Below are 12,635 nucleotides of genomic sequence, written 5' to 3' on the forward strand. Positions count from 1 at the left end.
TGTCAAAGAAAATGAACAACCAAGTCCTTATACTGAATAAATTATCTATTAAGAGAGACAATTTAGGGAGAAGTGTGAACTAAATCAACTAAATTAAGGGATGACTTTCTTTTTATTTACTACTGTAGTAAACCTAGCAACATGCTCTCCCTGAGAAACACAAGAAACCGTACTAGCAAACAGCTCTTTAATCAGTATGTTGATGAGTTACTGGCATCGGCTCTTAGCTGTATCTTTAGTTCAGCTACTGTACACCCTGGCACATGCACTTGCTAAGAATGAAATAAAATAAAAATTTTAATCATCAGGTATTATAAGTCCTTAGGTTTACAAAAATCAAGTCAAGGGTCAATAGTTTTACTGAAGTAGAGCACCACTTCTGTCCAGTACTACTGCTGCTCAGTGGATGAGATGGCGTGATGGAACACATTTAAATTTTTTGGCATTAGCAGACGGCGTTACCCAGAGCGACTTACATTTCATCTTATTATACATCTGAGCAATTGAGTTTTAAGGGCCTTGCTCAAGGGCCCAACAGTGCCAACTTGATGATGCTTGGCTGTGAACCTGGGACCTTCCGATCAGTGGTCCAATGCCTACTATTGCCTACTAAGCTACCCCTGTATGTGCAGGATTCACTTATCAGTCTGATCTAATAGTTATCTTTAAGATTCTGAGGAGTACATCGATAACTTACCTACCAAAACTCCCAACTTACTAAAACCTGCAAGCAAGTACACAAGTCACCGAAACCTGGAACTCGTCAGCCTGCCGATTCTGACTTTAGGAATCAAACAGAGATTTTACAACAATTAATGTTTATGGACTAAAAGATTTCAGAGTTTCGCTTTCTTTTAGTTTACTTAAAATATATACTATAAGTAAAAACAAATATGGTAGATTTTCAAACGACGACCCAAGAAGCATCTGTTACTTCAAAACTTGGACTAATTAGTGTGACATTACTTAAAAACTGGAAGTTAAACAGCTTTTTTTATTTTAGTTTTATAGTTGCTTTAATATTTTTCCCCCCATAATTTAAGAAAAGTTTCACTGGCCTTTAGACAAGCAGTGACAGAGGCGACATTACTAAACTTAATTAACTTCATTTGTAGCTGACATTTAAGGTTTGCATGGATTTACAGTGGAATACAAAATTACAAACTACTCCTTTAAAATTAATATCAAGGCTCATTTCTTGTCATCTATTGTGTCAGGGTTATTTATGCACTGGTCTGTAGGTTAACACACAGGCCGGTTAAACATAATCTGTGTTTTACTGATATATTTATATAGCTTTACTTTAGTATAGGATAATTTCCATATTTTTAATTGACCTTGGGTGATGCCCTGCTCTTACAGTTACTGATATATTTTTATACCTTGTATGAAATTCGAAATGTTTTATAATGGCTGTAAAGAGAAGAGCTAAGTCCAGCTCATAAGTGAGAAGTGACTCAGTCATTTAATATGATAATATGTCTGGCTAATAATAATACGTCTGGCCGGCAGGGGATAATTGGCAGGTAGAAGCAGGGAGGCTGCTGGTATATGCAGCCTGGAGCTGCTGTCGGTTAATAAAATGATGACTCTTGAAAATACTGGCCAAGTGAATCACGAGTCGTTCAGGTACTGATTTTGTGCCTCGTGTCTTAAAATGAAGCATGCTTAATTTTAGCGGAACTGTGGGTTTGGATAATAAGGAAGGCGTGGGCTTTTTGGACTTGGCTCCAGGATGTGTGGGTTTAATCTCGTTCAGCTGCAGTCACGGATTACCCAGTGTGGGCAGAGTTTTGTGCTTTATACGTGCAGCACAGGTGTGATATCTGATGCTGACAGGACTTTGAAGTCCAGTGGCATCCTTCATGTATCACACTGCACTGAGTGTTTGCAAGATGTTTTTTGCAAGACTCTTTGATACTGTGCAATGCACTCATTTATTTTTAATCAGTAAACCAATTCCAAAAACCAGCCGTGCTCTTACCTAATGCTTATTTACACCCCAACTCATTCTCCACTTTATTTAAAGCCCATTTTATATATCGTATTTATATAAACTTTTTGACTTGTATCCCAAACTTCCTAGTCTGTTCTATCATGCCTAAACTACAAACCTCTGAGAACTGGAGATAATACTGCATTCATGTGCTGTCAAATGTATTAAATGTTTTAAATTTCACTCTAAATAAATTAATTATGGACGATTCAGTTTGCTTAATTTACTCATTTTAACACTTTCTGTATTACAGATTTGGTTTTAGTAGTAATAGTAAGGTTTAATTCATTTAAATGCAATTTATTTATTAATAAACAAAATTGGGCCTTCAATACATGCAACCACATTGTGTTATGTTGTGCATTTGCAAAAGTAAGAACACAGCAAACTCACTATGGTGAATACCAAAGCGACCCTGCCTAAGACCACCTCAGCATGGTGGTGAGTTGAGGATCAGAACTGAAGTAGGTTATGCTTTGACTGCAGCAAGCAAGTGAATCAATCGTGAATCAATGCACATGCAGGAAGTGAACAAAACTGTTGTGTTTGACAGTTTTCTGATTCTGATAATCATCTGATGTGTTGTGGAGATGTACAGGTGAAACATAAATTATACTATCGTGCAAAAGTTTATTTATTTCAGTAATGCAACTTAAAAGGTGAACCCAATATATGAGATAGACTCACGTGCAAAGCAAGATAGTTCAATATATGAGATAGACTACATGCAAAGCAAGATAGTTCAAGCCGTGATTTGTCATAATTAAGATGATTATGGCTTACAGCTCATAAAAACCCCAAATCCACAATCTCAGAAAAAGGTTTAATATTCTAGACTCAAAGTGTCCCACTCTATTCAGCTAATTAGGCCATAATACCTGCAAAGGGTTCCTGAGACTTTAAATGGTCTCTCAGTCTGGTTCAGTAGGAAGCACAATCATGGGATGACTGCTGACCTGACAGTTGTGCAGAGAACCATCACACAGATGGATTCTGGACATGGGCTTCAAATGTTGTATTCCTCTTGTCAAGCCGCTCCTGAACAACAAACAACGTCAAAAGCGCCTTACCTGGGCTAAAGAAATTAAGAACTGGTCTGTTGCTCAGTGGTTCAAAGTCCTCTTTACTGATGAGAGCAACTTTTGCATCTCATTTGGAAACAAAGGACCCAGAGTCTGGGGGATGAATGGAGGGGCACACACTGCAAGATGCTTGAAGTCCAGTGTGAAGTTTTCACAGTCTGTGTTGATTTGTGAAGCCATGTCATCTGCTGGTGTTGGTCCACTGTGCTTCATTAAGTCCAGAGTCAACGCAGCCATCTACCAAGAGATTTTGGAGCACTTTATGCTTCCTTCCGCAGACGAGCTTTATGGGGATGCTGAATGATTTTCCAGCAGGACTTGGCACCTGCCCACACTGCCAATAGCACCAAAACCTGGTTCAATGACCATAGGATTACTTTCTTGATTGCTTGATTGGCCAGCAAACTCGCCTGACCTGAACTCCATAGAGAATCTATAGGGCATTGCCGAGAGAAAGATGAGAGACATGGGACCGAACAATGCAGAAGAGCTGAAGGCCCCTATTAAAGCATCCTGGTCTTCCATAACACCTCAGCAGTGCCACAGGCTGATAGGTTCTATACCACGCCGCATTGAGGCAGTACTTGCTGCAAAAGGGGCCCAAACCAAGTACTGAGTACATACAGTATGCTTACGTATAATTTTCAGAGGTCTGATATGTTCTATGTACTGCACAATCCTTGTTTTATTGATTGCAGGTAATATTCGAATTTTCTGAGATTGTGGATTTGGGGTTTTCATGAGCTGTATGCCATAATCATCTTAATTACGACAAATTACAGCTTGAACTATCTTGCTTTGCATGTAATGAGTCTCGCTCATATATTAGTTTCACCTTCAAGCTGCATTACTGAAATAAATGAACTTTTGTATGGTATTCCAATTTTTCATGTTTCACCTGTACACTGAACAAAAAGAGCAAACAAGGAATTGATATTATACGCAAAATAGTTTCAATTATTAATTTCTAATCTCTGATGATACACCAAAGAAATTTTTACATCAATTCTTCAGTGACTCATTTATCTTATTTGTTAATTATTTCAATTAAAATTAAATGAACACTATGTTAATTTAAGGTTGAGGTCTTGCTCTAGGACCAAAAAGTGTCAGGTTGATGACGCTACGGTTTGAACCTGTGAACTTCCGATCAGTAGTCCACCATCCTAACCAGTGAGCTAACTTCTACCATTATAAAATATGAGGCACAGCAATGTGATTATTATTTATTTGTGCACTTATCGAAGTTTGTTTACTTTTTCTTTATAACTTGTGTTTTTTAGCATTACCCACCAAATTATATGGATATATATGTTTATAGTAGCAGTGTAGTATATGAAAGTGAGAACAAACCAAACCAAAAAGCAAACAAACCAAAAGTGTATGATAAATACTTTGGATTAGCAGGTGTGAAAGCAACCTTAGGAACATCTGGGTACAAATTAAAAATAGGAACATATGTAATTTTCTATGTCTGATATGTAACTTTATAATAGTAATAGTACAGTATGTTTGCAAAGGCTATTATAGCTTGGATTAGTGATGCAGGTGAAAGCAAATACCTTCTGATGAAAATTTTGTGAGTGGGACAAGCAAGTAATAGGAGGCACATGACGCCACACGTGTTAATTTAACTGAAATGATCTATTAATGGCACACGGGTGAATTGGGTTACTTCCTAGTGCATGTTTTCTCCATGTGTTTGAGAGTTTCCTCTGGGTTCTTTGGATTTCCTTCTATCTCTGGTGGTAAATTCTACTGATCTGATTCTAGTGATCTACTGCAACCCTGACCATGATTACTACACTGATGTCTATTCTTGAGCTAACAAATGCTAGTTTAGTCAGTGTTACATAGGAGTGAGGAATATCACTTACTCACCCGTAAAGTAGCTCTGCTCATGTTCTCTCTGATGGCTATGGATTTGTCTGGATTGATTTAAAAATGGTCTTGCAATAGTACAGAATTTGCAAATGGTGCCGCCCTGGTGCCACAAAGGTTAATCCTGGACCCATGAGGATTTAATGTTAATGGCTGTAATTTTATGGCTTGCGGGTATAAATAGAGTACATGCATGAGTTTTTATGCAAGGTGCAAATAATTTTTGGCTGGGTGCACTTGCAGTGTCACTCACTGAGTTCAAACTGGTGACAAAACTGAAACAAGAAATCTGTCAGTGTAAACATTGTAAAAAATTTGATCTGAGCTACTGCATCATTTTTTCCCCCATCCTCAAAACCTCTTTGTTTCTGTGTTTCCTCACTTCGTATCTTTGTTCCTGTCTCTGTGGTTGCCTCTCGGCATCATCGTGTGTTCTTTCCTGTGCTCTCTCTTGTTGTGGGTGTGTTTTGTTGTGACTCAGGTACCATGTCGGAGCTTGTTCAGAACCTCTTCCCACCCTCGCAGTTCCAAGGTACCACAGCTCCATTTCCCCATTACCGATCCCCTGTGCTGGCGCTCCCTCCTGGCTGTGTATACGTGTGTGTGTGTGTGTTTGTGTTTGTGGTTCTGCCCTCACTTATTCAGCTTTGATTAGTTTGTGGTGTCTTACGTTTCTAAAATCCACTAAGCCATGCTTGGGCCTGCATGACACGGTCTGCTCGCAGTTGTTTTCCAATTCAATACATATTCTTTTTATTTTATCCTGTAGTTTATTGTCACTATTTTGCTTCATGTCAGTATAGATTTGCAAAGATTTGCTTTAAGCATTTAGAGGTTCAGAGGAAATGTAAAAAAAAAAAAAAAAAAAATTCATTATCAGCCGAATGTTTCTCATCTGTTATACACGCCTTTGAAAGTTTTTTTTTTCTCCTGATCTTGTGGGAGTTTACATTAAAGATAATGCCAAGACTATTTGCTTTGATCTAAAGTCTTTTGCAGATGATGCTGTTCTTCAGATTGTCTCCATATAGATCCAGTTACAGTACTGTGCAAAAGTCTTGGACACCATAATATATGCTGTATCAATTTTGTTATATATGTTTATAATGTCTGCATAATGATGTACAAAATCATTTAGTATTTCCATATATAACTAACTATTTTCCAGCAAGCTCAGTAAAACCTAACAACTATTATTACTTATAGTACTGTGCAAAAGTCTTGGCACATACAAAAATATGGCATAAGCAAATTTTGAAAAACATTCCTGCATAAAATAAACTTCTATAAAGAGCAATAAAATAAACAGTCAATATTGGGAGTGGAACCCCTTGCTTAAAATCAGGAGTTTTAGACACAGATTTCTGCAGTTTTATAAGAAAATAGTTGTTAGGTTTTACTGAGCATGCTGGAGAATATGAGTTCTACTGGTAACTTTGTCACTCTCGCTTCTTTATATTTTTTTTTGCAAATCTCTGGAGCGTACATTAGGTTTTTTGTTTCCATCTGAAAACTGGTCTGTCTTATACTATATTTCTTTCTTTACAGCCATGCATATATTCTCTTGTAATGTTATTTATTTATTAATTTTTAAGTTATATATGGAAATACAGCACTGATTGATTTTGTACATAATTATGCAGACATTTTATTCAAAATATATAATTGGTACAGAATATAATATGGTGCCTAAGACTTTTGCACTGTACTGTATTGTATGTTTGCAGACATACTCTGACACAGACAATTGTAATGTATCAGCTTAACTAGTGTTACTGTGATGAGCATGATTATTAAAATCCAACTGATCGTTTAAAAAGTTCTTAATGTCAGTCGAAATACCAGGTCACATCGGATGCATTTCCGTAGTGCTTTCTGCGACAGTCGTGGCATTTATATTTCCATTTAAGATGTGTTTCAGTCCATGCTGGTCGTGTCAGAGGTTTGTAACCCACATGTAAGTGCTTTTTATCTCAGGTTAAGCGAAGCATAAACTTCGGAGAAATCCGTTTAAAATAGGCAATCTCACTATACTATACTGTGTTAACTTTTCTGTCCTCTAGTAGATTAACTGTTAAGTCTCTGGAACCGTAGTTTCATGGAAAAGTGTTTGTGTCATGGTGATGCATGGTGATGGTGATACACACAGACAACCATAAAAAAGACTAATAGATTTTTTTACGCACTGTCCTACTGTCTAATGCAACATTTTTATTGAGCCATGATAGAATTACAGATGGCATAACTTCAGGTGTCCCCGTCTCTATGTTTCAGTGACATAAATGTACATTCGGCTGATAAAAATGAAGCGTGCTGTAGTGTCTAGTAATCAATTTTGGCATGAATTGAGCAATGTGAATTTAGGATAAGATGTTGTAGTAAGCATTATAGTGAGGTGTTATGACAAGGTTATTTCAGGCTTGTAATTAACTGAAAAATGTCTTGCGTTTGGTCTAGTGAGACGTTAAAATAAAAGGTATGAAATGTTTTACATTGACTATGTTGAAGATTTTCTTCCCCACTTATTAGGGTGTCTTATTATGGTTTTGTAGTGAATAACCGCTGAAAGTACAGTGGATAATCGCCAGATTATCGTTTTGATCACTGCTTAGATTTAAAGCCCTTGCGCGTGTTAGAAAAACACCCACTTCTGCCTAGAGGGCACACAAGACACAGAGGAGTCAGTCAGGCCTCATCAAGCCTCTTGTAATGTTGTGTGGAAAATAGAGCTTTCACCAAATAAAGGGTGAAGACACACAGCTTGGCTGAACACTCCATCATTACAGTAATTGTACAACAGCCCCCCTCCCTTTCTCTCCCTCATACACACACACTCATATTGCGGTGCTCGGAGAAGGAGAAGTGGTCAGTTATTGGTTGTGTGGGTTGTTAGGAACACAGTTGCAACAGCTGCGAGAGAGAGTAAAAGTAAGGAGGCAAAGACAGTGATTGAGCGAGGCTGAGAAAGAGAGACCTAGGGACAGAAAGGGTATGAAGGAGAGATGAGATGAAGAGGAGAGATAGAGCAAGGACTGCAGGTGGTGTGCGTGACCCTCTCACTCATCCATCATATGAGAAGTATGACTCACAGTGCTTGATGGTGTGCACGAATAACAGCAGCTAGACACAAGTACACGCGTACACACACGCACAGCTGGCTGCTGTTGCAATGCAGCTGTTTGTTGAAAAGCGAAAGAGCTATCGATCCCTCTCTCCACTAGAGGCACGTCACTTGCGTTGTCCAGGCCTGATGTGTTGAAGTTGAGAACACACTCCATGGCTAATGAAATGGAACGTGCGAAAAATTATAATAATATATATTTTGTAGGGAATTTCTTGTCATATGGGTACACGCTATAATCAGAAGAAGGAGTCAGCATTAATGTTACGTCACACAAACTGTCTCTCCTAATAAAATGTTAGATGAATAATGTCATTTTAACATAATACTTTGAAAGACATTTGAGTGTTTTTCATGCCATGCCAGGGTATTTGAATTTGTGACCTGTGGGTAGTGAGAAAAAAGGTTTTCTATTTATTTGTGTCTATGTATTAGTGGCTTAGTCGTTAGCACTGTCGCCTTGCACCTCCAGGTCCTGGGTTTGATCCCCGCATTGGGTCTGTGCATGCAGTTTGCATGTTCTCCCCGTGCTTGGTGGCTTGCCTCCGGGTTCTCCGGTCGTACAGATGATCACTGGCCTTTTCAGTTCCTAGTTGGACTACTGTTAAGTCCTAAACTTTCATTTTTCTTTTCTGCCATTTTGCTTTATCCTAGGGTTCACCACATAGGATCATTTGATCCGCGAGATCTGGCACAGGTTTTATACAGGATGCCGTTCCTTTTGAAACCCTTTCAATTTCTAAATTACTTTAGAAAATCCATGAGGTCTCTGGGTTGTATGCAGTCATATGGTTAAGGGTCTTATCCAAGGATCCAACAGTGTCAGACAGCCACCACTGCCATATGTCCTGCTTACTTTATTAACAGTTTACATGCCTGTACTGGTGTTTCTCATTCTGTATTCAATAATGCAATATGTTTTCTATGGAATGGAAAAACTGGTCATTTTGCAGTTTCCAAGTGTATGACAATCACACAAAAATGCACCTGACGGTTATGCTAATGTTCTCCAAAAAAAACATGCTTAAATCCTTACTAACAACACCTTAAACAGTAAAACATTTTTATGCTAATGTGCAGTGTTTAAAAAGGTACTGCTCTTGCTGGATACCTTGCGTTTTTGTTTGGCGTAGTAGTGTCAGTGTCCTCCAGTAGCTCTCTAGTGGCTCAACCGATGGTGCTGATCTTCAATCCCCCCAAAGTCTCTGGAACGGCTTGTTGTAGGTTGAAGGCACTGGACCCCCTGGAGTTTGCATATTGATCCTGCGTGGGTGTGGAGGATGCTGTGACCTGCCTGTTGCGCATGAAAAGACAGGGAGAACTGTGAGAGTCGTGGTCTTTGACATTTCAAGTGCTTTTAACACCCTTCAGCCAAGGCTGCGGGTTGATAAGCTAAGTGCAGCACAAGTGGTCTCGCGAAGCAGCAGGATACTTTACCTCACTGTGGAAAGGAGCACTTTTACAGATCCTTTATCCGTGGAGCTCTTTGACCATACAACACCATCATTAGAGTATCCACGTGATATCAATAATAATCATAATACGGTCATAATAATAATAAGAATAAGAAAAAGAATAAAGCCTGAATGTTTTGTGTGTCTACGATATTTGAGTAATTGAACATATTTCATAATTAAATGAAAGCACAAATGTGTTTGCACAATTTTATTTGCCTTGGCTTAACATTTAAAAATTCCTACGTTCTGTTCTGTGTTATTTGTATTCATTTGTGTCCTACTGTAACAATTCTCTTTTTTTGACAATTTTTAATAATTCCTCCTAAAAATGCCCGTTGCTTATATCAGCTAAACAATCAAAAACCTGACCATCTCACACTATTATTGAAAAAAAATGTGTGAGACTGTCTGGTGGCATCCAGCCATCCCCAGAGCAAGACCAGAGGGCTTTCTATTCATTCGACTGCCCTCTCACACTATCACATAGCCACACTCAGCTCTGATCTTATTGAACCATAGGTGATACTTGGGAAAAAGTCATACTACAAATAAAAGCTAAAACTAGAGGAAAGAATTTTTTTGTGTAATCATAGCTTGCTTTAAATTTCATGCACGTAGAGAATCACCTCTTTCTCAGAACAGCATCTAAAAAAAATAGAATAAGCACTGCCTTCTAACTTAATTTTCGTGTTGTATTTATAGATCCCTCTCTGTTTCTACAAGCATTCGCACGTGCATTTGCATAATAAGCATCAATCTTTGCCTTGTGCACACAAAGTCTTTGCTGGCTAATTGCATTTAATAAAATACCTCTTAAACATCTAGTATTATCTCTTGTCCATCAATCGTTAGAGTCCACTTCTAACTGGTCTGTATGTGTGTGTGTGTGTGTGTGTGTGTGTGTGTGTGGTGTTTTCCACAGGTATTGCATGCATTGCATTGTCCTTCGTGGATGCTCAAGATCAGCCCCTATGTGTCAATACTCATGATTGTGGTTCAGCGAGAGGGGACGCCGCCTCCATCTCTCTCCAGCCTAAGCAGTTTGAGAGCCTGACATCTGTGGTGAAATTAGACTCAGACAAACACAGCACAGGTAACTGTTTGGCTTTTTGTTTTGACATCAAACGGAGCTTAAAGGCATGTATGGAAGCTTTTCTGAAATAGTTCTTGTAAGAACAGTGTTGTCAGGTGAATTTGCAAAACCCATCAACCGGCTCTTGTGTAGACCCTGCCAGGACAGCAAGACCAAAACTTACCTCTGCTGCAGAGAAGTTTATTTAGAGTTACCAGGATCCAAAGTGACCACTTAAAGCCTCTAATCATTTCGATTAGAGCCTTTACAACTGTTCAAAAGAGAGTAGTATTTTACAATTTAGAATGAAATAAAAATCAAGTAAGATTTACAAGATGAAATCACGGTAGAAGATGCGTTCAAAATGTAAAGATTAAACACATAAAGGTGTTTAAATAGAGAAAAGAGAAAAAAAATCCTTATAGTTAGCTTTTTGTTGTTAAAAATCACACTTTTTTTACTTTTGAGAAAGTTGTAGAGTAGTGAAATTACAAGTGTATAGTAATTAAAAAAAAAACAAAAAACATGTCCTTAATTTACTCATAGTATCTGTAATTACATTTTGCTTATTGCAGTGAATGTTGCTGTCACCCGAGTCATCATGTGTCCTAATAACTTGAAGCTACGGTCCTGTAATGTGCAAGTGGTGCAGTAAGCAGTATATGGGGTCATGCATTGTCTTATAAAAAGAAAATGCCTTTGATAATCAAAACAGGACAGCTATCAGTTTTAAATCTTTATTTATGAGAAAGTCCTGGTTCCATTTTAACTCCCCTTGTGTAATTAACCAAAATCACGCTAAGTAGCTGTTAAACCTTGCCAAATTATTACAAATGTACAAATGACCTACCTGCTCGTGTGTGTATTTGTGTGTTTTCAGCTGGCACAGTACGAGTACGCTTCGATATCTGGGAGCAGGGGAATGTGAGCCCTCTGCAGCTGACAGAGAAGCTTCGCTCAGCGCTGCGACATGCACTGTGTGATCTCGTCATGGAGATGAAGGTCCTGCCAAACCCACTGTGTCTGGAGACGTTCTGCATTCCTGAAGCAGGACAAAAAGACAATAACAGTAAGAAGGCATCAATTTTGCCATTAGGGAGTTCATTCTTTTTTTTCTTCCTTTAAATGACTATAACAAAAATACTGGTGATATTCCCATGGTCATCAAACACTAATCCATGTTATTTAAGTTATTTTTGTCCTTATATAAGTTAAAACCTGTGTATTATACCGGCTCAAGGCTGTAGGGTTGAGAACACAGAGAGAACACACCAGGGCTACACCAAGACCTTTAAAGGTCCGGGTACTTAAAGCTTAAAGGGGCACATGAAGCAAGATTTTTTTTTATCATACACCAACATATTTTACAGTGTAAGTGTACAGTGAAATTATAGTCATCAACATTCAAACAGAATGTACCATGTTTCAGTCCTCGTCTTTCTTTCATGCTAACCTCTGTCGCTCTTCTGGTTTGATGTTCCCTTTACTCTGTCTGCTGGCTGTGGCTCAATGTCTCGCTTACACTCCTGCCTCTCTCTCCTTATCCGACTTAACACTTCCCATTCCATCTAGGGATATATTCCTTATCCAATTTTTTATTAACCATAATTAACATCCCTTGCATCTTACCAATACTAAACTCACCTCGAGCAACATTAGATTAATTTGAGTAAAGTTTACATTGCTGCTACAGTATATATAACTAAATATCATCTATTCACCAAGTAAACTGTGTACATGTGTTATTCTAACCTGTTGTGCTCTTTTTCACCTGTCTGGCCAGCGGCTTCACACTATTTCTTTTTATTTTTTAAACTCTCACTTTACTCTCTCTGATTATGATATTAGTCATTTATTTCATGAATATCATAATTTGATAAAGAAACTATAGTACATATAAAGCAATATAGGATACACAATGACACAAATAATTTTGACAGTTACTGTGACACAGAAATTAAAAACCGATAAACGCTCAAAACATTTTCCCAATGTTTCCCACAATTAAGCTGTTGACCAGTTTGTT

The 12,635-nt window shown here is 38.1% G+C and overlaps 1 protein-coding gene across 12 annotated transcripts in view; it reads left to right on the forward strand.

Annotated features, from left to right (window-relative positions):
- The window catches only part of szt2 (SZT2 subunit of KICSTOR complex), a 109,947-nt gene that overhangs the window by 50,258 nt on the left and 47,054 nt on the right, over positions 1–12,635 (forward strand). For 9 of the 12 annotated variants that reach the window (XM_053497590.1, XM_053497593.1, XM_053497591.1 and 6 more), the window contains 3 exons: positions 5,441–5,491; positions 10,460–10,630; positions 11,490–11,678. In XM_053497590.1, coding sequence (XP_053353565.1) covers positions 5,441–5,491; positions 10,460–10,630; positions 11,490–11,678 — 411 coding nt within the window. The remainder of the gene's footprint in view (positions 1–5,440; positions 5,492–10,459; positions 10,631–11,489; positions 11,679–12,635) is intronic. The other 3 variants (XM_053497597.1, XM_053497598.1, XM_053497602.1) reach the window with 1 other exon arrangement.

Source organism: Clarias gariepinus, chromosome 6, assembly GCF_024256425.1.
Source record: "Clarias gariepinus isolate MV-2021 ecotype Netherlands chromosome 6, CGAR_prim_01v2, whole genome shotgun sequence".
Classification (NCBI taxonomy): Eukaryota; Metazoa; Chordata; class Actinopteri; order Siluriformes; family Clariidae; genus Clarias; species Clarias gariepinus.